The following is a 24986-nucleotide window of genomic DNA, read 5'->3' as shown; positions in this document are numbered from 1 at the left end:
GGCTCTTTACAGAAGAAGCTTCCTGACTTCTCTCTGACCTGTCTGGGCACAGCTGCTTGTGCATCCATGATTCAGGGCCCCAGTAGCGAGCCGGGAGCACTCCTGTCAGGGCGGACGCAGCATGGCTGCTGTGGCCGCTGCCGGCTGACTGGGCTGGGCTTTGCTGGCGGCTGGCCCTATGCCTATTGACCTGTCTTGACCATCGGTGTGATCGTTTTTAGGTTCATAAATTAGTATATCTAGGAAAAAATATGTAGTCTTAGCATTTATTCATTTGCTTCTCAGCAAATACTTGTTGGGCACCTTGCCTGTCTCTAATTAGCCAAAGCTTTTCGTCGTGTTAATGTCGTCTGCTTTCCATGTGGCTGAGGTATAGCCTTCCTTTCCTTGTAAAGACTTTTGTATCCTTTTTTTTTTTAAGGTTTCATTTATTTATTTGACAGAGATCACAAGTAGGGAGAGAGGCAGGCGGAGGAAGAGGGAAAAGCAGGCTCCCCGCCCAGCAGAGAGCCCGATGTGGGGCTCCATCCCAGGACCCTGAGATCATGACCTGAGCCGAAGGCAGAGGCTTAACCCACTGAGCCACCCAGGCGCCCCAAGAGCTTTTGTATCTTGAGAATTATTTCTCCCGAATGTTACGTGGCTCACGAGGGCACGTGTCTGAAGGAGGGAGCGATGTTCCTGTCCTCGAGCTCGGGCTCAATCTCTGTCCACTTCCGGCTTCTCTGGTTGCGGCCTGTAAGTGATTTTTTTTCCCCTCTGGCTGCTTTTAAGATCTTCTGTTTCTGTTGGGGACCTATGGTTTCTTTCTGACTTTTCCAGGTGTGCTTTCCTGGTTTGTTTAATCCTACGTGATGGATATTGTATTTTCTGTTCCTGCAGATCAGGTCTGGAAAATTTGTGGCTATTATCTCTTTAAATATCACTTCTCTCTAGTTCTCTTGTTGTTTCAGGGATTATATTTTTCAATTTTAAAATATCTGACTTGATTTCTTTTCAAACCAGCCGTTAGCTCCGTGTGCTCATGGGGGCTATGTTGCTGTCACACTGGCCCTCCGGGCTTCCACTGAGACCACTGGGCTCCTTGGGGCTCTGCCTTGGCCCGTCCCACACCTCAGGGTGTCTGAGGTGGTCAGTCTCCCCAAGGTGGCATCAGAGCTGTCTGTGGATTGTCTGGCCTGACCGTATGAGGGGGATTTGGGAAGACTGAGCCAAATCTGTGGCCCCTGCCACACTGCTTCCCAGAAGCCCCTGTCCTTTTGGGCGGCCACTCGTTGCTTGTGCTTTTTCCAGCCCGTTTTCATTGAACATTCTGTAGACGTTTATATTCCGTGTCTTGCAGTTCCACAGTTCCAAATCTGGAATCCGGGGCTGTCCAGTTCTGTTCCTGTTGCGTGTGCCCGCTCTTGAGCGTGGTCTCTTGTGCATTTGAGAGCTCGTAATTGACCAGACCTGGTGGTGGGGAGGCCCGGGCAGGCCAGAGGGTTTTCTGCCGGGGAAGCTTGCGCTTGCTTCTCTGTTGGCCTGAGGGGCTCTGTGGACCTGGCACTCCCTCCAGTTAATTTTTCGCTTTGGGCTTCTGGAGCCAAGTAGCATCCCTGATTCTAGCCTGGAGGCCGGCGGAGCTGTCCTGTGGTCGCAGACTCTCCGAGGTGGCTGTTCTCTCTACTGCAGAGTAGGGGCGGGAAGACAGGACTCCTCCTCGGTTCCTCTTTTCGGCTGGTGGTTCTTCCCAGCGCCTGAGACTGGCTTCACGTGGTGTTGTTCAGGCTCAGCGGCTGCTTCAGCTCTGGCAGGCTCACGGCCTCGACGCCTGTTGCCTGGAGGAGGACCGTGGAAGCCAAGCTCAGCGCTCCTGTAGGGCATTGTTCTCGGGCCCTTCCTGTGGGCGCTCCTCTGGGGTGTGGGGCCCGTGGGGTGCTCCGTCCTTCGTTAGAGCTCCGCGGGGCGTGGTAGAGCACATCCGCTCGACCTGGTGCAGCCCCCGAGCTGAGTGTAGTGTCGCTGGAGGGTGTTCAGGAATGCCCGGTCCCTTGTGAGAAACAGGAGTTACAGTCTGGCCGTTTTATCGCCCTAAGTTACGGAAGGAACATGAGGAGAGAGCAGCCTAGTGACGAGCCACAGCCGCACCTCTCCGCGTCCCGAGTCTGTGGTGTTTGCTCTCCAGGCCTGCTGCCTGCCGCCTTCGGTCGGTCGGGCCGGGGCCGCAGCAGGCCCCCCGTGCGTGTCTCGCTGGCGGCTGTAAGTGCTACCCGCGTGGCAGTGCTGCAGCTTCTCCTCCGGGCCTGAGGTTGAATCTGGTGTTGTAGACCCTCTTCCTGGGCGCGGAGCCCACGTCGCTTCTGCCCAGTACATGGAGGTGGGAGCATCTCACGTGGGTCTCGTTGGTCTGGCTGCGTGAAGCAGGCCCCGCAGTGAGTCAGCCGTGTGAGTGAGCAGGAGAGCGTGACTGCATGGAAATGGTAGAAAATCCAGCGCTGCTGTTCGAGCTGTGAATCGGGCAGCCTGTGTGGAAAGCAGCACATTGGCAACATCACAAACAAGACCTTTCGTCTAGCAGGGCCACTCCTGGAAATGCGTCCTGTAGAAGGAAACCACACAGCCGCCTGTCCTTGAGCCTCTCCTTGAGTGCCGTTCTTGGTGGCCGAAGCCCGTGGGTAGCACGCGTGGCCGTCAGCTTGGGGACGCGGGTGTGAGTGACGAGTCGGGCTTGTCAGGAGCGTGGTGCCACCATCAGAAGCAGTGATTAGACCCAGAGCCCGTGTTGGGGGGGGGATCTGGAGCGAGGTATTGTTGAATGAGAAAAGCAGGTGCAAACCGTGTGTCTGCGACAGTCTCGTATTTGTCAAGCAGTGTCCCGTGACGTCTGCGTACTCGTGGGGGGGGTGTGTGCGAGCGCCGGGAACGAGGCGGGGCTGTGTACCAGGCAGATGGTGCATCGGGGCCTCGACTGGGACGGTAGGGGTGAGCACGAAGCGGGAGCCAGTCCCGGAATGAGAAGCAGGAAGAAGGCCGCCCCCAGGTTGAGTGTGTTGGTTGTGGCTCCACTTTATCTGGGAGGAGTGCAGTGGGCACACGGATGTTCTACAGTCGCAGAGGAAAGTGTGTCACAGTTGCAGAGAACCTGCTCTGACCTTGAGGACATTAGGGAGCGTACGAGAGATGCAGAGGGAGAATTCTGGCATCTTACAATTTGAGGTCTCACCTGAGACGTTGGCGTTTGCCTCTCGGGTGCAGAGGCGCTCCCGTCAGGGTGAGCAGCTCTTCCGTGCAGCCCCGGCTGTGGGAGGATGGAAGGCCCTGCCCTGAGTTTGTCATCCGGCAGGCACGGAGATCTGCTGTTCCTGTTTCCCTCTGGCCTCGCTGGGCCCTCCTCGGAGATGGAGACGTCGGCCCCGCTGGGGCTGAAGGCCTGCGGTGCTCCCAGCGTGGTGGAGGACGAGATCGACCAGTACCTCAGCAAGCAGGACGGGAAGATCTACAGGAGCCGCGACCCGCAGCTGTGAGTGTCTGTGTGTCTGTGGGGCTCGCGACCCGCAGCTGTGAGTGTCTGTGGGGCCGCGACCCGCAGCTGTGAGTGTCTGTGGGGCCGCGACCCGCAGCTGTGAGTGTCTGTGGGGCCACGACCCGCAGCTGTGAGTGTCTGTGGGCTCGTGACCCGCAGCTGTGAGTGTCTGTGGGGCCACGACCCGCAGCTGTGAGTGTCTGTGGGGCCGCGACCCGCAGCTGTGAGTGTCTGTGGGGCCGCGACCCGCAGCTGTGAGTGTCTGTGGGGCCGCGACCCGCAGCTGTGAGTGTCTGTGGGGCCGCGACCCGCAGCTGTGAGTGTCTGTGGGCTCGCGACCCGCCGCTGTGAGTGTCTGTGGGGCCGCGACCCGCAGCTGTGAGTGTCTGTGGGGCCGCGACCCGCAGCTGTGAGTGTCTGTGGGCTCGCGACCCGCAGCTGTGAGTGTCTGTGGGGCCGCGACCCGCAGCTGTGAGTGTCTGTGGGCTCGCGACCCGCCGCTGTGAGTGTCTGTGGGGCCGCGACCCGCAGCTGTGAGTGTCTGTGGGGCCGCGACCCGCAGCTGTGAGTGTCTGTGGGGCCGCGACCCGCAGCTGTGAGTGTCTGTGGGGCCGCGACCCGCAGCTGTGAGTGTCTGTGGGGCCGCGACCCGCAGCTGGGAGTGTCTGTGGGGCCGCGACCCGCAGCTGTGAGTGTCTGTGGGGCCGCGACCCGCAGCTGTGAGTGTCTGTGGGGCCGCGACCCGCAGCTGTGAGTGTCTGTGGGGCCGCGACCCGCAGCTGTGAGTGTCTGTGGGGCCGCGACCCGCAGCTGTGAGTGTCTGTGGGCTCGCGACCTGCAGCTGTGAGTGTCTGTGGGCTCGCGTCCCCGCGGTGCTGCCTTCAGTGGCTCAGGCGGGGAGATGTTCGTAGCGCGCCAGATCTGCTGAAGGAACACGCGTTCTCGGTTTGATCACCTCCGTTCAGATAAAATTTCACTGCACGTCATTTTCAAGCTTTTTCTTGTGGCATGAAGCTCCATGTTTGTGCCATGTGTCCTTTCAGAAGTTCTCAGGTGTTCGGAACTCAGACCGGAGAGAAGGGACCGGAAACCAGGCCCCGACCTCGCTGCGCTCCTGACGCTCCTGCCCGCCGCGCGGCGTGCTGGGCCTCAGCGCGTGTTCGCGGCCGGGCTTAGGAAGCAGGGCAGGGGGGACGCTGGGCACCGACCAGCGCAGGGTGTAGCTCGGGCCGTCGTGCTGGACACAGTCGGGAAACGTCCGCATCGTGCACACGGCGCCTCCTTCCCTTTCCTTCCAGTGGACGCTTCGTGAGCAACATGCTGGTCCTCCTTGAATGTTTCCCTCCGCCTAGACTTTGGGGAACGGTTATGCTCAGCTCCGTTTATGTATTGGTGGTCTTTTATAGTTCTCTTTAATTTTTAAAAAAATTTTAGGGACACCTGGGGGGCTCATTTGGTTAAGCATCTGCCTTTGGGTCAGGTCATGATCCCAGAGTCCTGGGGTCGAGCCCCACGTCGGGCTCCCTGCTCCCCAGGAAGCCTGCTTCTGCCTCTTTCTGCCACTTGTACGCTCTCTCTCTAAAATATAAGAATCTTGAAAAAAATTTTAAGTTTTTTGAAGACTTCTTTGTCTTAGAGGGTGCACACGGTACATGTTGAGGGGCGGGGCAGAGGGGGAGAGAATCTGGAGCAGACCCCCCACTGACCGTGGAGTGGGGTGCAGGGCTTGATCCCATGACCTGAGGTCATGCGCTGAGCCGAAATCGAAAGTCAGATGCTTCACCGGTTGAGGCACCCCTGCGCGCCTGCGAGTCTTCTTATTTATTTTTTTTTTTTTAAGATTTTATTTATTTATCTGTCAGAGAGAGAGGAGCGAGAGCGAGCACAGGCAGACAGAGAGGCAGGCAGAGGCAGAGGGAGAAGCAGGCTCCCTGCGGAGCAAGGAGCCCGATGTGGGACTCGATCCCAGGACGCTGGGATCATGACCTGAGCAGAAGGCAGCTGCTTAACCAACTGAGCCACCCAGGCGTCCCCCTGCCAGTCTTCTTAAAGAAACTGGTTGGAAACACCGAGTTTTCACTCAGTGACGTGAAATGCCTGAGTGGAGATGGTTTGTGTCTGCGGCAGGGCCTCGTAGCCACATCGCTCCGTAAACCCAGCGGGGCGCTGACATTGAGAGATCGGGGTTCCGACTGCTGCGCTAGCAGCGTGTATGTCTTAGTTTAAAGAGCCCCAGATGGCGCTGTGCTGTGGCTGGCACGGAGCCCCTCCGTGGCCCCTCCGCGGCCGGCCGCTGGCCGCCAGCCCGCATTTGCATTTCCTCCTTGGGAACCCGTGCTGGCTCCCCACTGACCCCCCGCGATCGGTGATTTTGAGCCTTTGTTAGGAATCTTTCAGGGTGTGCACGCGTGTGCGCGATCTGGCTGCGGTCAGCGAGAGCCTGGCCGTTCGGAGACTCCAAGTGTTGGACGCGCACGTGTCCGAGCGTTTAGAGAAGGGTCCTGTCCAGCCCGGAGGGACGGCCGCTCAGCTTTCCCACCAGGGTCACCGCCCTCATCGGGGCACGTCGTGCTGCCCCCTCGTACGTGTGCCACTCCTGCGGCTTCTCTTCTGAAGTCACCAGTCTTGGTGGCCCAGAGAGCCTGCCACCTTCCTGCTTCTCCCCAAACGTGCTCAAAGTGGGGGTTTTCCCAGCTGGACTGACTTGTGTCCCGCCGATGGGTTCTTTGCCGTATCCACATCCCAATCTCCTTAGTGTTGACTTAACACGGATTTAAACCCGTTTTCAAGTCCGTTTACTTTTCCTTTTATTTAGTGTCACCTGAAGCAGTTAGTATCATAGAATCACAGGTTTGACGTGCTGGGCAGTTTTTCTGATGCAAGTCAAAATCGTTAATAAACTGTATACATATATGTATTTTAAGATTTTATTTATTTGACAGAGATCACAAGTAGGCAGAGAGGCAGGCAGAGGGGGAGGAGGAAGCAGGCTCCCTGCTGGGCAGAGAGCCCGATGTGGGGCTCGATCCCAGGACCCTGAGATCATGACCTGAGCCAAAGGCAGAGCCTTAACCTACTGAGCCACCCAGGCGCCCCAGATACTAAACGATATTCAAATAAAAAATGCTCACATACCATCAAAAATAATTCCACACGGGGCACCTGGTGGGCTGTCACAGAGCATGGTCTCCTGATTTGGGCTTGTGAGGTCAAGCCCCACGTTGGGCGGTGAGTTTACTTAAAAATGGGTGCAGTGGCCCCACACAGGCAGGGCAGTACTCGAGTGCGGCGGACGTGCTCCGTGCCGGAGCGCCGGGCGGTGGCGGGAGAGCGGGCGCGCTAATTGCTGTGTTTCTCCTGCCCTGTGCTCTCAGGTGCCGACACGGCCCCCTGGGGAAATGTGTGCACTGTGTTCCGCTCGAGGTGAGAGTCCGTGCAGCGTAAGTTCTGGGCTGGCGGGAGGGGCTGCTCCCCAGGGCACGACTGCACATGCCCTGCACCTGTGCGCCGGGTGGGGCGTGGGGAAGAGAAGCTCCTTGTTTGTCGCCCTGGGCCTCGCGTGCCCACTGGTGCAAGCTGCTGGAAGAGGACGGGTCTTCATTTATGGGAGTGACCTTCGGGTGGGTGACGATCGGCTGAAGCGTTGGTTTTGCCGTGACGAGGGCAGCGCTGGCAGTGGGCTCCCTGGCCGGTCCCTGTAAACCTGGCACAGCTGGGGCTGCCGGTTTCTGCGCTCGTCATTGTTCTGATTTACTGTTCCCCGAGTCACGTCCTCCTCCTGACGGGTCGTGGTGAGGCGCAGAGTTACCGTAATGACGCTGACTGGTCACGGGTCGGCGCGGGGCTCACAGCAGCGCGGCCGACCTGAGTTTCTTCATGAGCCTTCTCTTCGTCTTACGGGCTGCTCCCCCCCCCCCCAAAAATGTTCCTAGTATTTATTTGACCTAGAGCATGTTGTGTCTAATTGAGATTCGTTTTAATCTTGGAAAGATAACTGGTGCCCAAAGAAGCCTTGGGTTCTGACCTAGAGTGATGAGTGAGAACCGAGCGCCCACCCTCCTCGCCCTGCACGGGTCCTGGCTTGGTCTCTCCCTGTGCGCGGCGGACGCGTGGCTGCCCGCCTCTCCGGGCCTCGAGCCGCCAGCCGGAGCTGACCGTACTGTGTGTGTTTTGGCAGCCGTTTGACGAGGACTACCTGAACCATCTCGAACCTCCTGTGAAGCACATGTCCTTCCACGCCTACATCCGCAAGCTGACCGGGGGAGCCGACAAGTAAGCCAGCGGGAGCGCGGTCGGGCTGTGCCGGTGTGGCTGTGGCGTACCCAAGTCCTCTCGTGTGTCTGCAGGTGTTGCTTAAAGCCTGTGAGCATGGGAGTGAGAAGAGCTACGGTCGGGGTCCGCGCTCAGAGCGTTTGGGTTCGTGACTTAGGCCCCGATTCTAGAGAAGAGAGGGGTGGAGCCTGACGCCCTTTTGTCATGCACACGCCCAGGGCACTGGGCCGGTGCTGTGCTGCCTGGCAGCGGCCGCTGTGGAGGCCCCTGGGGAGCATTCCCGGCCTTCCCGCAGCGATGTGGTGCTCTGGCAGCTTAGCTGTGTGTGACGGCGGGGGAGGTCAGGGCCGATGGGGGTCAGAGCTCGTGCCCTGCTTTTCGGCACAACCGAACCACCCGCGGTTAGCCCCGTCCACTTGTCCCGCAGCCGCCCCGGGAGCCGTTTGCCCTGGAGCCTGCCTCTTTATCGGTGGTTTCACAGCCAGCCACACCCTGCCTGGGGCTCGGGCACCTCGGCGGGTCGGTCTGCAGGCCCGGCCCGGCGTCCAGTGTGGGGGGCGTCTCTCGGCTCCCCACCTGCGATAGCGGCTGGAGAGGGGTGACTGAGAGCGTTTCATTTCTTTTTTTCTTTTTTTTTGGTTTCATTTCTTTTAACTCACGTCAGGTACGTCCCCGTGTGACCCCTTTCTGTTGACTGTGTGACTGCATGTTCACCTGCCCAGAAAGCAGTGCACTTCATACCATGATTGTACGATTCCCGTCAGTGCAGCGGGAGGAGATGGCGGCTGAACCCGAGTCAGCACCATTTGTGCAGAATGTCACATTGGCCTGATTATAGTTTTTCTCTGACAACCTGCTGACATCCCAAAACGGCTTTTTAAAAATTAGACCACGAGAAAGAAATCCTACCAGAGACCCATTCTTGCCTGTCAATGGGGTAAGCCATGGAGCTTTCTGGACTAGGGAACGAGTAGAGATTCGTTGAGCTGAAACCCGTCAGCCTTCCACCAGTCTGGGTCTAGTCTGCAGTATCCCATGGGGCCACACTGGCTGCTCTTGGTCCCGTGTGGGCTGGTGGCCGTCACTGCTTGCCAGGGGCCCACAGGCCGGCGTGCTACTGGCCTGTGAAGACAGGATCGAGTTCCTGGACTATCGTTTGAGTGGGAAACTGGCAGAGGCTGAAGGCGCCTGTGCGCACCCAGCCCACATTGGTGGGGCCCCGGCTTCCTTGCTGGACGGACTGAATTTCAGCCAGAAGCTGGGGAGGATGCCTTTGTGCGGTGACCTCCTCAGGCTTTCTCCCTTGATTCAGAGTTTTTTACAGACACCTAAGTACTGGACTCGAGATGCAGGTGTTGCTGATAAGTTAATGAAACTTAAAAACAAGATTTTCTTTCCTGTCAGTGGCTCAGGTTAGATTAATAGGCGTTTAATAGTATCCTTGAAAAATTTCATGGGTGTTAGCGACAGACATCGAACATGGGGACTTTTTATAGGGAAGCAGTTAGGTATTTCTGCAGTCTCCGCATGCAGGACAGAAGCTGGGACTCCGTGACAGCAGTTCTCAGCACGTCTCCCTGCTGCTCTCCACCGCACGCTTAGCTCCCCAGAGCTCTGTTCTGGAGGTAGAAGACGTTTCACAGAAGGCGATTTCCGGTCTCCTGCTGAAGTTTTCACTGTTGGAATATTGAATTAATTAAGCTGCCTCTTCTTATTCAGGGGGAAATTTGTCGCCCTGGAGAACATCAGTTGCAAGATTAAATCAGGGTGCGAGGGTCACCTTCCGTGGCCTAATGGCATCTGCACCAAGTGCCAGCCGAGTGCCATCACACTCAACAGACAGGTGAGACGTTCGCTGTGGCCGTCCAGACCGCGGGGAGCCGTACACTTGGCTCATGGCTCAGAAATGAACATCTGCAGACAAGGCCCTCCTTGGAGGGCGCTGCCGCTGGCCGAGTGTCCTGGGTGTGGTGCGTCCGAGTGTGTTTCCAGGTCGTGTGCTGGAGACGCTGCTGCTGAGATCACTAGGTGTTGCCCGTGTGGAGGGGGGTCTTTGGTTTTCACTTTTGTCGGTTCTGTGGAGGCAGGACTTTCTTGGTGACTGTTTAAAATGCTCCGGGGTTTGCACTTCTCCTTCTGAGTGGCCCTGGAAGCTGGCAGCCACAGTGTCCTGGAGCCCCTCAGAGCACCTGTCCAGGCCAGGTAGAGAAGGAAGCTGGGCTCTGCAAGGAGGGGGAGACCAGGGAAAGGCGCGTGCAGTGCTCTGGCCTCTTCCCCTCTGCCCTCTGTGCCCTTGAGGGTCCGTCCGCTCGCCTCCCCTGGCCCGCCGGCCCGCCGGCCCGCGCTGGCTCTGGAGGCTGCTCTCCACCGTTGTGGGACTGCTCCCTTTCTCTTCTCTTCCTGCTCGCTCTTTTTGAGATCTAATTTTTGTGCCAGAGGTTGTGAAAACCTGCATTTTAGGTGAAGTCCTGTAAGATTAATTTCAGTTAATTTACTGAGGAATCCCACCGCCACTCCCCCCCAGAATCTGACACGGTCTTAAGGGCAGAGCACATTTTAAAATGAGTGTGTGAGCGTGTGAAGAGCTAGGTGGAGACTTACGAGAGGCTTATGCTGGAGAAACGCGTTATTTCCAACAGAGGACGTTCATCAGCCCGTTGCTTGCTCTACAGAAATACAGACACGTGGACAATATCATGTTTGAGAACCACACGGTTGCCGATCGCTTCCTTGACTTCTGGAGGAAGACCGGGAACCAGCATTTCGGGTATCTGTACGGACGGTATACCGAGCACAAAGACATTCCTCTGGGCATCAGGGCCGAAGTGGCCGCCATTTACGAGCCTCCGCAGGTAGGCGAGCCCGGCCTCGCGGGTCACGGGCCTTTGTGTTGCCCAGCGCCGGAGGTCGTGCGGGCCTCTGCTTTCAGACTTCATTCCACTTCCCCTGCTTTGTCATTTGCCGTGTCTGTCTGTCTCCGTCCACACGGGCGCACACACGCACATTCTTGGAGGGAAAGCTCCCGGCCCCTGCGTGTTTCCGTGTGCATCTCCAGAGCAGAAGGTCGTTGTCTTACCTGCCAGTAAGGCCTCCGTCCGTGTCAGTGAATTGAACCCCGAGGGAGTATCTTAATCTGTCGGCTGGGTCCCACCGCTGGCGGTTGCCCAGAGCGCCACAGGGACGGCGCCCTCCCGTGTAATCGTCTCCTTCACCCCCATCTGTGGTCAGCTGGCCCAGACATAACGCGGCCGGAGGGTCACGGGTCGCTCGTGTCCTTTACCCCGCGCCACACACACAGCCGTCTTAGAACGGCTGCCAGTGTAGGACTGGGAACAGCTTTTAGCGTTTTGGGGGGTCTTTGGTAGAAGGAGGACCCTTGGGCTGTGTCTGACGAGTGACCAGCGGCCCCGCTCTGAGAGTCGCTCCGAAGGGGCTCTTCTTAGGACTGCTGCTACCTAGGGAACACTTTGTTTTATTTTCGGCATTTAAGGATTTTTTTAAAAGATTTTATTTATATATTTGATACAGAGGGAGAGAGAGCGCGTGCACAAGCAGGGGGAGTTGCCGGCAGGGGAGAAGAGCCTCTCCACTGAGCAAGGAGTCCCCACACGGGCTTGATCCCAGGAGCCTGGGATCATGACCTGAGCCAAAGGCAGACTCTCTAGCCGACTGAGCCCTCACGTGTCCCAGGCTTGATTTTCTATATGGATTTTTGTTGTATGATTCTATGAAATATTTATACAGTATGATTCGTATATGTGTGTGTATCTCACACGTATACCTGTATATTTTCATTACAAGAGTGGAAACCATGAGCATTGGATTCTTTTTCTTTTTTTAAGATTTTATTTATTTGACAGAGAGCAAGGGAGGGAACACAAGCAGGGGAGCAGCAGAGGGAGAGGGAGAAGCAGGCCCCCGCTGAGCAGGGAGCCGCATGCGGGGCTCAATGCCAGCACCCTGGGATCATGACCTGAGCCGAAGGCAGGCGCTTAATGACTGAGTTCCCCCCGGGCATCCCCATAAGCACCGATTTCTGGTCGGTGATGTGGCGGTGACATACCCGGGAGGGGTGCTCGAGTGTGCGGTTCACTGTGACGGGCAACAGAGAACCGAGAGGGCGTGAGGCGATGAGAGAGGTGGAGAGAGTTGAGTAGTGAGTGTTTGGGCCGGAACCAGATAGCAGGTATGTGGGTCATCACTGTGAAATTCTTTAAGTTTTGCTTTGTTTGAAATTTGTAGTTAAAATTGGAAAAGAAAAAAGAATTGGCATGCTTCCAAAGTCGGATCTACGAATAAGGTGGCCCCTTTCTCTCCCTCTCTTCCGGCACCTTTGGGTAGACGTCAAAAGTTTGAGCTTTCAAAGTATAAGCAAATACACAGGTAGTCACAGCACTCCCCTTCTTGCTTTGGCTGTGTGCCCTGCTCACTGCCCGTGGCCACTCAGCCCCTGAGCAGCCACCTTCTTAGGAAAGCCAGGGTCTGCTGGCCCGTGGCTCTCCTGCGTGCCGCGGTCTGGAAGCCGGGCGCTCCCCCCACAGGAGCCGCACGCGTGCTCCGATAGCCTGTTTCCCGGAGACTGGGCTCACCTCGCCCCTGAACTCTTGCCTCACGTACCCGAACCTCTTTGGAAGGAAACTGTTTACCTGAAGGTGTTTTGAAACGGACTTTCCCCAGTGAAGGAACCTACCCAAAAAATTGTGTGAACAGCCTTCCTCAGTCCTGAGAGCGACCATACACTTGAGAAACTCTATGATGTGAGCCAGCCTGGGCGTCACCATCGTCGGGTCCTCCGAGTCTTGATTGGAAAGCACGAGGCAGCCTGAGGAGGGGCATAGCCTGCAGGGCTCGGCTGTGTTTGATCCGGGTGTCAGCTTTCTCTGCTGCCGACCCTCTCCTTTTTAGCAAGGGGTGGGGCCGTGCCGAATTGGAGTGGGGTGGCTCTGGGCTCCTCTGAGTTCTTCCTTTACTGCCCTAACAGATTGGCACACAGAACAGCCTGGAGCTTCTGGAAGACCCGAAAGCTGAGGTGGTGGATGAAATTGCTGCCAAGCTTGGCCTGAGGAAGGTACTGAGGCATTCTACTGGCCTTTGAAGGGGGGACCAGGGCTCTCTCTTGGGGACATCCAGGTGGGTGGCATGGCCAGGCCTCGCCTGGTACTGAACTCCCAGCTGCTTGAGGTGCAGGCCCAGCATCTTGTAAAGCCTGCTTGTGTTTTCCGGATGCCATAGCTCTTAGGTTCCTCGGATTTGAACTAGAATATTTCTCTGATTCAAAGTAAAATGAAAACAAATGATCCCTGTGCTGGGGCTGTAGTGTTGAAATCTGCTGGGCACACTTCCTGAGGATGGCTTCAGCGGGTGAAAGAAAGAGGCAGCGGGAGCCAGACCCCTGTGTCCTGCCCAGGAAGGAGCCTTGCTGCTGGGTCGTGTGTCCTGCCCACAGGACCAGGCCCAGCCTCTTAGTGGCAGCCTCCCTTCATGGGTCCTCGGGTCCTGGTCGCCCCGTCATTTTTTAGCTTCAGGTGCTTGGAACCCCTGGCGCTCCATCGTCCGTCATCTCTGGATTTCCTGTTGCTAATTTAGGTGTCTGAGCCTGGGAGGTTCCCTAGTTTTACTGGGCAGTTAGGAGACAGGGAAGACCTTTTGTTTTGAGTCTGTTGATCTGGTTTGTGTCATGTCCTTGGTGGAGCTCCCAGGAACTTCACAGAAGGGTTTCTGCAGGTAAATATGGAATGTGAATTTGGTTTTTTTGTTTTTAAAGATTTTTTTTTAAATTTATGTATTTATTTGATAGACAGAGAGAGATCACAAGTAGGCGGAGAGGCAGGCAGAGAGAGGAGGAAGCAGGCTCACTGATGAGCAGAGAGCCCGATGCGGGGCTCGATCCCAGGACCCCGAGATCATGACCCGAGCCGAAGGCAGAGGCTCAAACCACTGAGCAATCCAGGCGCCCCGTGAATTTGGTTTTTTTGTTTTTAAAGATTTTATGTATTTGACAAATAAATCACAAGTAGAGAGGCAGGCATGGGTGGGCGGAAGCAGGCTCCCCACTGAGCAGAGCCCCATGTGGGGCTCGATCCCAGGACCCCGAGATCATGATCTGAGCCGAAGGCAGAGGCTTAACCCACTGAGCCACCCAGGCGCCCCTGGAATGTGAATTTGAATACCTCTTAGAATTTCGATGTTCATAGTTATACAAGTTTTTTTGTTTTTTTTTTTTTAAGATTTTGTTTATTTATTTGACAGACAGAGATCACAAGCAGGCAGAGAGGCAGGCAGAGAGAGAGCAGGAAGCAGGCTCCCTGCTGAGCAGAGCACCCGATGCAGGGCTCGATCCCAGGACCCTGAGATCATGACCTGAGCCGAGGGCAGAGGCTTAACCCACCGAGCCACCCAGGCACCCCCTATGCAAATTTTATCCTATTTTTAAAAGAAGATTTTATTTATTTATTGGACAGAGAGAGCAAAAGCCAGGGGAGCAGCAGGCAGAGGGAGAGAGAGAAGTGAAAGCAGACGCTTAACTGACTGAGCCACCCAGGTGCCCCATGAGTTTTATCCTTTACTTGTTAATCAACTTAGTGAGAAATGAACCTACAGATAAACACGGAAAATAGGGAATGTGTTTGCTTGTAGAGAAAAGTCATTTTAACAAAAGATTTAAGAAACACAGTCCTATTGTTTCTAGTAAGGAATCAGCATCTTTTTTTTTTTAAAGTAGGTGCCACACCCAGTGTGGAGCCCGAGGTGGAGCCCATCGTGGGGGTTGGAGTCACACTCCATGAGGTCATGACCTGAGCTGAGGTCAGGAGTCACAGACTTAACCAACTGAGCCACCAGGTGCCCCAGGAGTCAGTGTCTTGATTTAGGGTCATATTTTGGTTTAAGTTTTTGACGTTTCTCTTGTTCAAAAGGGAAGTCAGTGTAACTTTTGGAGTTTCGTTTTAAACGTACGGTTTACGATCGCTGTAGCTGTGCTAGATCTCCACGTGGCTGAGGCCTGGCTCTGCTCTGCTCGCCGCCTCCGCCCGTTCACGCCGCAGGTCTCCGTTTCTTCGCTGCATCCTCCATGGGCTTTTTGTTTGCTTGGGTATTTTTGGCGTGGTTGGGGTGGTCTTGTGTGCCGGAGATGGATTTGAAGACTTTTGTATCAAGGTTCTGCCGGACAGGTTATGGGCAGCATGTCGCTTCTCCAAAGGACTTGTCCCTGGGGTCCAGCCCCCCGCATAGACCTCGCAGCCCGGTCCTGGTTCAGGAGGGCTAGGGCCGCAGAGCACCAGAGAGACCGCTGCCCGGGACTGGCATTAAGGGTGCCGTAGTGATGGGCTTTCAGCTCCTTGTGCCCGCGCCTGCTCTCCTCAGTCCTGTAGCGGAGCGCAGAGGAGCCACCGGGTGAGGACTCCGTGGCCGTCGTCCTTATTTTCCGCGTCTTCTAGGGAGTCCGTTTTCTTACCTCGTGGGTAAAGCCTCAGTGTCTGAAATAGATCGTCTCTCTCGGCTGTCTGTCTTCCTCTTTGGGGTGTAGGGATTCTGTTAATCTTGTTCGCCCTGGGGTTCCCCCGAACCCCACTGCTGGGTACAGAGTTGCTGCCATGGGGCTTCTAACAATGTGAGGAGCTCCGCTCGTGCACCGTCGCCTGCGGTCCAGCAGCGCAAGAGGCCGGTGGCCGTTTTTAGCCCGGTGGACTTTGAAAGCCCTGGTGGCTTAGCAGAGGATCTGACTCGCCTAGAAAGAATTGGGTCACAGGAGTCTCGTACAGAAATGCTCTTAAGGTCTCTGAGCAGAGGCCAGAAAGTGTTCGTCACCTGCTTCAGAGAGAGGCTCAGAGGATACTTTCCTTTTCCTGCAGGTGGGCTGGATATTCACAGACCTCGTCTCAGAAGACACCCGGAAAGGCACCGTCAGATACAGCCGCAATAAGGTAGGACCGGACGGAGTGCCCGTGCCCGCTTAGCTCAGCCTGCAGCTTGGCTCTAAAGCTCGTTCTGGCTTTTTTTTTTTTTTTTTTTTAAGGATTTTATTTATTTATTTGACATGGAGGGAGAGAGAGCGTGCATGCACGCACAAGAAGGGGAGCAGCAGAGGGAGCCCAGTGTGGGGCTCAATCCCAGGACCCTGGGATCATGACCTGAGCCGAAGGCAGACGCTTAACGACTGAGCCACTCAGGTGTCCCTCATCCTGGCTTTTAGATGGGATTATTTTCTGCACTGGGTTCTTGATAAATTAAGGGTGGTTCTGTTGATTGTGACTCGTAGAGCAGCACCCCTCACCCCCTGGCCTTCACCCGCTGGTGTTTTATGGAGGTCAACCCATGGGGGTGGATGCCGGATGGTTCTGGTCTTGTTATTTGTGGTGGGAGAGGAGGGGCCCGTGACAGCTAGGGACTGGAGGTGTCTGTTTCGTGCAGTGTTGACAGGCCACAGTTCAGTCTTTGGTGTTTTCTAAAGAAGAAATAGGAGTATATCTCCATGTGATGCTGTAAAACTTGACAGGCCGGCTCTCTTTTCCTAGGACACCTATTTCCTGAGTTCGGAAGAATGTATCACTGCAGGAGACTTCCAGAATAAGCACCCTAACATATGTCGACTCTCTCCAGACGGACATTTCGGCTCCAAGTTCGTCACTGCGGTGGCTACAGGTATGCGCTCTGGTCCTCTTTTGGTAGAGTTTCATTCTGAATTTAGCTACTAGAGATTTTCTTAACGTGCCCTGGGACACGGATTCCTCTTTCTGTTTTATGGTAAAAATCCTGAACTCGCTGCATCACCCGCAAAACCACTAGAATCGGGCTCAGTATAGCCCCTCCCTCATCCACTCCCGTTCTAAGTCGAAGTCAGCTTGATTCTGGATCTTAGCTCGGGGCTGCCTTTGCCCTTTCCAGTAACTGAAGACGACTCTCCGGCTCTGTAGGAGGAAAGGATTTACTGTTTGTTCCTTATTTTTGACATTATGAGTGGGAGTCCTTCTAAGACCATTTCGGAGTGTGGGGGGGGAAAGAGGACACTGCTTTGGATTCCATGTCATGTACGTTACAAATACATCGTAAAAAATCGTGGCCTGTAAGAAGGTGCCGTCAAATCATTCATAATACGCTTGGCCTGTTATCTTAGAAAAACACGGGTTGTAGGACTTTACAATTTAACAAGAAGAGGAATTTTCAACTCGGAGAACCAAATTGTGAAATCATTGTCTATTTGCTATTTTTTTTTAAAGTAAACCCTAACTTGGGTCCTGTGAGGACCTGGTTTCTGCTCCCGCTGAGCCGGTCGCCGTCCCTCCCCAGGTCGTAGGAAGCTCCCCCAGTTTAACACTAGTCCGCAGGGAGCCCAGACACGTTAGTAAGTGACTGGATCCCCTCTCAATGCCGTCGAGGGGACTGTCGTGAGAACCAGGAAGAGAAACACCGCCTGAATTCACAAGACCCATTCGGACGGTCGGTCCGTTTCGATCGGAAACGCGCGCACTTCTGAGGCGGGAGAGGCGGCGGCAGCATCTCTCCTGGGCCCGTGTGAAGCCAGCGCGTCGGTCGGTTTTCCAGGCAGGTGGATGGGAGTGTTGACCAGGGTTCCGGGAAGGTAGTTCCTCGGCGTGGGGTCATTCTGTGAGGACAGCTGGGGAGAGCAGCTTGGCCTGGACGTCGGGGAGGGGACAGGGAGGAGCGCTTGTCGCGGCGTTCGGAATTCGCTGCACCTGCTCTGTACCTGACCGAGGGAGAACCGCGTTCCCTTTTTACTCCCCGCAGCCCAGGAGGCACATGTTCTGGGTACAGTTGTTTAGACTGGCGGTTCTCAAACCTGTCAGACACCCCCTTCGGAAACCCCCTCGTTCGGGATGTGCCCTTTACTGTCTGGAGAGGGAAACTCACAGATGACACGCCTCCCTACTCGTGTGAATGTAGCAGCGGAACAGGGGGGCCACCCAGCCGCAGCACAGAGCAGCCTGCTTCCGCTCACCAGGGCCTGGGGACTGAAGCCCATTGGGACAGACAGGCCGCCCAGAGCGGCCAGCTGCGTGCCGGCCTCCCTGGGGCCAGTGCCAGGCTTTCCTGAGACGCTCATCGAGCCTCCGGGAATCTCTGAGCTCAACATGCCTCCTTCCGTCCACCAGCTTGGTATCTCCTAGAGACTTCACCGCAGATTCACACTGTGCACTGGTGTTTGTGCTCAAGTAGGAAAAATGGCTGATTCTTCTTCTTTGTTGTAAAGATTTGACTTATTAGAGAGCACTCATGAAGGAGAGGAGAAGCAGCCTCCCCGCTGACACAGGACTCGATCCCAGGACACTGGGATCACAATCCTTTTTTGTTTTTGTTTTGTTTTGTTTTTTTAAAGATTTTATTTATTTATTTGACAGACAGAGATCACAAGCAGGCAGAGAGGCAGGCAGAGAGAGGAGGAAGCAGGCTCCCTGCTGAGCAGAGAGCGCAATGCAGGGCTCGATCCCAGGACCCTGAGATCACGACCTGAGCTGAAGGCAGAGGCTTTAACCCACTGAGCCACCCAGGCACCCCTTATTTTTGTTTTAAAGATTTTTATTTATTAATTTAAGAGAGAGAGAGCCCAAGTAGGGGGAGTGGCAGGCAGAGGGAGAAGGAGAAACAGGCTGTACACTGAGCATGGAGCCTGATGTGGAGCTCAGTCCCAGGACTCTGGGATTGTGACCCGAGCCGAAGCCAGACGCTTCGCTGAGCCACCCCAGGTGTCCCTAAAATACAGTTGATTCTAATCCGAGTTCACAAATGGGAGGTTTTGCCCATAAGAGCACGCAGGCACATTCAAGGTTGTGTGGGACGTGGAATGGTCCTTCGTTGTATGGGACTCCCCCAAACACAGTGTCGTCCGACCTCTTGCACTCTGGCTGGCAGCTCCCCTCCCACAGCCCTGGCCCAGGGCCCCGTCATTGAGGGCAATCAAAAATTCCTTCCACGGATTCCAGAACTGCTGTCTTGGGTTGGGCTCGCATGGTAACCTAGACCTTTTAAGTACTTTGTCTGTGGGGAGTTACTCAGTTGGCCAAAGGAACTGGCATGTTTTTAGGATTATAAATAGTTTCTGCTTGGGGCTGCCCATACCGTCAGCCACTGATTCATACCTCTTGTTGGGAGGTTGGAGAGTGTAGATCATCTGCGAAGTTTTTCCTTCAGAATCGCCACTTCACTGAAAGGCTTCAGAACCACAGACAGTAATTAATTTACCGTAAGATGTGCCATTGGGGTCCCTGCATTTCTCTGCTGACGTCCCCCCTCATGGAGGCCTGTGATGAGCTCAGGCTCGCAGTTCTCCTGGGCTCCCAGGGGCGGCCATCCACAGCGTCACACATCTTGAACCTCCAGACAAAGTATGCTGCCCCCTGTGTCAGTGGTTCTTGACCAGGAACGTGCCCCTGCCCCACGGAGCTATTTGAACTGTGCTTGCCGTGCCCCGTCCCTGAGTCCCTGATGGGCTGGGAAGGAGCAGGCCTGCGTGTGTGTGGCCCGCTCCCAGGAGACTGACTGCTGCATCCGGGGTTTACGGCACTTCTGCAGGCGCCGTGCTCACAGCTCCCTGAGCTGCTGCAGGAGCCGCAGGCACCCCCCCCTCCACCTCTCCCTGCCAAGGGCAGCTCTAGCCTGAGACCTGTGGAGGAGGAGCTCAAAGGGTCCGGGGAAGGGGAGTGCATCATGGAGCCTACGTTTAAATTCCCTGCCCTGGAGCTGGCCTCTCTGTGTCTCGGCGGGTGGCCCGCCGCGTCTCTGGGCCCAGAGCATCCTCTCCCGAGGCGGCGTCCCAGGCCCGGCGTGCTTCTGCCACAGGCCCTATCCTCCCACGTGCGGCTTTCCTCGGCAGATTGACGATTTGAGAAGGGAACAGTCCTGTTGTTAGCTTGTCCCACTGCCTCGACAGCCCGGCTAGTGTGGGGTTTCTGGAAAGGATAAAGAAACTCAGGACGGCTTGCTGTCCTGCTTCTCTGCCGGGAAAGGGCGGCTTACGGTTCCTCTCACTGAATCTACCCCTGGAGACTATCCATTTGGATTAATTTTGCTCTAAAAAAAAAACATTATTTGAGAGAGAGAGAGCGAGGGACCACGTGTGGGGACGGGCAGAGGGGAACAGAGCGAAATTCCAGCGGATTCCACGACCCTGCGATCATGACCTGAGCTGAAACCAAGAGTCAGACACTTCCCTGACTGAGCCACTCAGGGACTCCTGCTGGTTTGTTGTTGTTTTTTTTTCAAACCAGCCTTCAATTTTACAACTACTGTTTTCTGTTTTTCTCTGTTTTTCAAAGGCCGAGTGTTTTTCTCTTACGACCCATCACACTTTAATGCTAAATCTAAAAGCCAGGGCAGGATTGCTTGGGGGGCTCAGTTGTTAAGCGTCTGCCTTCGGCTCAGGTCATGATTCCAGGGTCCTGGGATGGAGCCCTGCATCGGGCTCCCTGCTTGGCAGGAGGCCTGCTTCTCCCTCTCCCACTTCCTCTGCTGTGTTCCCTCTCTCACGGTGTCTCTGTCAACCGAATAAGTAAAATCTCTTTAAGAAATAAAATAAAAGCCGGTGCAAATTTACAACACCTGAAGTCAAACAAGAGGCAGATGTACACTGGGAGGGGTGGGCGGCCCCACAGGATTCCTTCCCCGCTTCCCCTGCTCCTTCGCACCCAGTGTGCTCCTCTGTGGTGTGTGACACGTCCCTAACCCCAAGCACAGCAGAGAGAGGCCCCCTGCATCTGCGGCCTCAACGTTAGACAGTGGTCGTGGCCAGCTCCCCTGAGCATGTGCGTGAGGGCCAGAGACCCTGAGCTTGCTTGTCCAGTGAGTCTCTGGAGCCCGCTTGCGCTTCTGGAAGCCGGCCACGGTCGGTCCCCAGTGCGCGAAGCTGAGCAGAGGGCAGGCCCCTGGCTTGTCCCCTCTCAGGCTCTTCTGCCCCGCCTTTCACATTCTCTGTTTGGCCCCCAGGTCTGGTTTCTGGTCCGTGTTGGAAAGCCAGAAGAAATGTCTGTTCCCTGATCAGTGTTTTGTTTTTGTTAAAGAAACTCAAGTCGAAATGTGAGGTTTCCTTACTTCTGTCACGGCGGAGATGATGGCAGACGTTAGCATTGTCGGCGCAGGTGGCGGAGGAAGGCCGCCGTCCGCACCGTGGGGTCTTCCCTCTTCCAGAGGCTCGGGGCCGCTGTCCCCAGGGGGCCGCCCTCCTCCCAGGGCCCCGTCTCAGCCAGGTGCCTGCTCCGATGAACTTACTGGGTGGTTCCCTCTCGGCAGCTTTTGCCCTGTCCGTGTCCCTCATCCGAAGTCCCGTTGGAGCTTTTGTGGCGCGACGACAGAGCTTGGGGTGGAAGGCGCTCTGGACAGAGTGTGCAGCGCCCGGGTCGGGGCTGGAAGACGGGGGGCCGGCCGTGGGGCGGCCGTGGGGCGGCTGCGCGGCGGCTGCGGGGTAGGGCCACGGTGCAGAGGCTGGCCGCCTCTTCGCATTTGCCCCGTCCATCGCCATCGCCCCGCTCCGTCCGCTCCAGAACAGAAGGTTGTTGGGACGTGGGGCTCCGCCTGCCACTCCGCCCCTGGTGCTCCGCCGCTCGGCGCACTGGCAGGGCTGGTGTCGGGCACTGGCGGGACCGCAGGCGCGTCCCCCGCCCCGCCTCCCCGGCTGGGTGCTGAGGCCACTCGTCAGGTGGCCGTCGGATGCCTTCGAGCTCTTACCCAGGGCAGACTCCTGCGAGCTCATCTGTTCTGTGGGTCCGAGGGGACGAGTAACAGACAGACCTGACTCGAACCTCCTCTGGCGGCCTCCCTCCATGAAGGTCTCTCTCGCGCAGGTGGTCCCGACAACCAGGTCCACTTCGAAGGGTACCAGGTGTCCAATCAGTGCATGGCGCTGGTCCGCGACGAGTGCCTGCTGCCCTGCAAGGACGCCCCCGAGCTCGGCTACGCCAAGGAGTCCAGCAGCGAGCAGTACGTGCCCGACGTGTTCTATAAGGTGAGACGCCGTGGGGCGAGAGCCGTGGCCGGAGAATGGTGCCAGCGCTGACCGGGGTGCGGCTCTGCGGCTCCGAGCGCGCCTCATGGGCGAGGTCCTTCCAGAGCGTGTGTGCGGCTTCTCTCCCGCAGCCGGACGCGGGGCTGGGGCTGGGACGCCGGCTCGGCCGTTGCGGCACAGACACCGGAAACGGTGTCTCATGAGTTCCCGTCTTAACCCTCGGTCCTAGGGAGGAGGCCGGGAGGTGTTCCAGGACCGTGTTTCGAATTCTGAGGGTGTCGGGTTCAGTATCTGTTTGGTGTTTGGTTTCGGTGGGTTTGTCGTCGTCGTCCTCCTCCGGGGACTCCGTGTGTTCGGCTGCTTGAAGCTGTCCTGCCACTCGCTGGTGGTCCGTCCACTTGCCTTCAGTCTGTGTGTGGTGGTGGTGTTTTTAAGATTCTGTGTATGTATTTGAGAGAAGAGAGAGAGACAGCAAGAGAGAGCAGAAGCAGGCTCCCCGCTGAGCAGGGGACCCAACGCAGGGCTCGATCCCAGGACTTGAGCCGAAGGCAGACGCTTCACTGACTGAGCCGCCCTGGCTTCTTGTCATTTTTTTTTTTTCTTTCTGTGCTTCATTTTGAGTAGTCTGCATCGCGGAGTTTTGCAGCCTGTACGTCCCGACTTGTGTGGTCCTGACTTGTGTGCGGTCTGGGCTTTGACCGCTGCTGGCCCTGGGCCCTTGTGGCCTGGGCGCTGAGGCTGTCACTGCCGCGGCTTTCACCCGGTGCTCACGTGTCTGCACTTGACCGCGAGCACATGTGCGGGACGGTTAAGATGAATGTCCCAGTGTCCCCATCTGTAGGTCGGTCTGTCATTTCTGGGTCAGTTTTGATGGGTCGATTTGTTCCCTTCTGATGACAGTCTGTGCTCCTGGTGTTTCGAGACCCTTGTGTCCAGCACTTGGATCATCTGTGGGTTTGCAGCTATTACCTGTTTTTCCTTTGTATTGTTTGTCTTTTCTTCAGGGGTTTGGGAAGTTTTTGGTATGTGCTGGTCATGGCATATTAAAAAGCCACAGGCCCGGGAGGACCTTGCGGCCAGCTCTGGTGGGGCTGTGGTGGGTGGGCTGCCCGCTGCATCGGCGGGGTACTTAGCTGGGTCAGGTCCGACTCGCGTCTGTGGGACCCCCTCTGCTGCTCTTGCCTTTCCCTAGAGTGTAGCCTCCAGATTTTGCACTTTTGTCTCCTTGTCCCTGAAAGCCTGGGAGATTCATTGTTTGTCCTTAAGAAGTCTCGTGCAGTTTAAACACATGGACGTTCCGCCCCGTGTACCGCAGGAATTGTGCATCCTCCGACAGGGAGAGTGGCTGTGTGTTTGAAACCCCAGCCCTGTGCAGAGGGGTCTGTGTCTGCAGCAGTGGCCCCCACCAGGGAGGGACCTGGTACTCGCAGCCCGTCATGCTCTCTGCAGTGGGGCAGAGCCTCAGTGTCACTCGGCACTCCGTGTGGGTTTTCGCTGCCCAGCCCTGTGGTTTCCAGGCCCTTCTGCCCACACTGCTTTGTGCCCGAGGTGTAGGCAAGCTTTGGAGATGCCGCAGGCTCACGTCCAGGCCACCAGGACGCGGATACGGCAATGCCGCGGGTCAGGTGCATTTGTTTCGTTTCCCGATGCAGGCAGAAGCCAAGCGTGCAGTGGGAGGAAGTCTGAGGAACCACGTGCCTTAACTTAAAAATACTTCAGTGCCGAGAAACGCTACGCGTCATCTGAGCTTTCAGGATGTCCGTTTTTTGGCCTCGCTGTGGGCGACTGCTGACTGAGCGGCGCGGCTCCCGCGGAAGGCTGGCGTGGCCACGGCAGGCTCTTACGCTGTGACGGTGGTAACGTTTGCTGCATAGCCCGTTCCTTTCACCACCGAGTCCTCTGTAGCATGGGGCGCTGAGGGCAGTGCACCCACTGGAGAGCTGCTTCCAGAATCAGTCCTCTCCAGCCCTGCTGCTCCCTTGTCGGCCAGTCTACGGAACGTCAGAGATCACTGCTCACAGGCCACCCAGCGAGGGTAGTGACAAGGTAGAAAGGATGCAGGAGTCACCAGCACGTGGCCCACAGACACGAACCCGAAGTCAGCACGCGCTGCTGTGAAAGCGGCACCGACGTGGCTACGTTCCACGGGGCCGCACGAGCCTGCCGCCTGAGAATGCTCGTGCTGAGAAGCCCCAGCAAGGCTGCGCGACCAGAGGCGCCTGCTCCGGGAGACCACAGGGCCGCTGCATGCCCCGCGCTGTGTGGGGTGGCCCCGCGCACGCCCGCGAGCAAGGTTCCACCCACGCCCTCCCACGGTGGCTCCGCTCTGAGGCGGGCGCCCAAAGGCAGCCCCTGGGGATTCGGCGCTGCAGCCTTGCCACCCTCACACCCACAGTTCTCCATGGCTTTTGTTTGCTTTATTTATTTTAAAGATTTTATTTATGTATTTGACAGAGATCACAAGTAGGCAGAGAGGCAGGCAGAGAGAGAGAGGGGGAAGCAGACTCCCCGCTGAGCAGAGAGCCCGATGCGGGGCTCGACCCCAGGACTCTGAGATCATGACCTGAGGTGAAACAGATGCTTCAGGGACTGAGCCACCCAGGCGCCCCTCTAACAGCTTTTAAAGTGCAGCTGGTAGGGCGCCTGGGTGGCTCAGGTCAGGATCCCAGGGTCCTGGGTTGAGCCCTGAGTCCGTGAGTCTGGCTTTCCTGTAGTGGGGGTCCTGTTTGTCCGTCTCCTTCAGCTCCTCCCCAGGCTAGTGCACATGCGTGGGCCCGCGCTGTCTCTCAAATAAAGAAAATCCTACAAAAGGAAAAAGAGGCAGTTACCAGTGCTATAGAAGTCCTAGGGAGCCCCCTCTGACAGGCTCATCATTCTTTGGTTTTTCTTACTCCTACCGCTTGTGCGTCTCCTTATGTACCCCCGTGTCGGCGTGTTGCAGTGGGGCCGGCAGGGTGTGCCGCCGCCCCTCACGTTCCCGCGCTGCGCCCCTGGCAGTGAAGAGTCCGAGCGTGTTTGTTTCCACCGATGGGAAGCTGCGCCCCTTGCTGGGGCCACCGGTGGTCTGCAGGGTTTTGCTTCTGCGAGTCGCTCAGCTGTCAAGCTCTGGTCCCCGAATCCTGGTGTGCGTGTGCGAACACCTTTGGGTCCTGGAGGCGGGCAGGCGCCAAGGCGTGGAACTGGGAGGCGGTGGGACCTGGGGGTTTCTTCCCACCAGGTGCCAGCAGTCAGCGAGTGTCCGTGTTCCCATGCCCTCAC

At 56.6% G+C, this 24986-nt stretch overlaps 1 protein-coding gene across 2 annotated transcripts in view; it reads left to right on the top strand.

The window, feature by feature from the left end:
* Nucleotides 1–24986, top strand: part of NPLOC4 (NPL4 homolog, ubiquitin recognition factor) — a 56328-nt gene that overhangs the window by 14072 nt on the left and 17270 nt on the right. Inside the window, exons 4-12 of one of the 2 annotated variants that reach the window (XM_032322122.1) lie at nt 3326–3502; nt 6880–6928; nt 7683–7777; nt 9497–9620; nt 10450–10629; nt 12759–12845; nt 15628–15699; nt 16291–16417; nt 21568–21728. In XM_032322122.1, the coding sequence (XP_032178013.1) occupies nt 3326–3502; nt 6880–6928; nt 7683–7777; nt 9497–9620; nt 10450–10629; nt 12759–12845; nt 15628–15699; nt 16291–16417; nt 21568–21728 (1072 nt within the window). Of the gene's footprint in view, nt 1–3325; nt 3503–4298; nt 4318–6879; nt 6929–7682; nt 7778–9496; nt 9621–10449; nt 10630–12758; nt 12846–15627; nt 15700–16290; nt 16418–21567; nt 21729–24986 lie in introns of those variants that run through there. The other variant, XM_032322123.1, reaches the window with a different exon arrangement.

This window comes from Mustela erminea, chromosome 18 (genome assembly GCF_009829155.1).
Source record: "Mustela erminea isolate mMusErm1 chromosome 18, mMusErm1.Pri, whole genome shotgun sequence".
NCBI lineage: Eukaryota > Metazoa > Chordata > Mammalia > Carnivora > Mustelidae > Mustela > Mustela erminea.
This window is presented reverse-complemented; position numbering and strand designations above follow the sequence as displayed.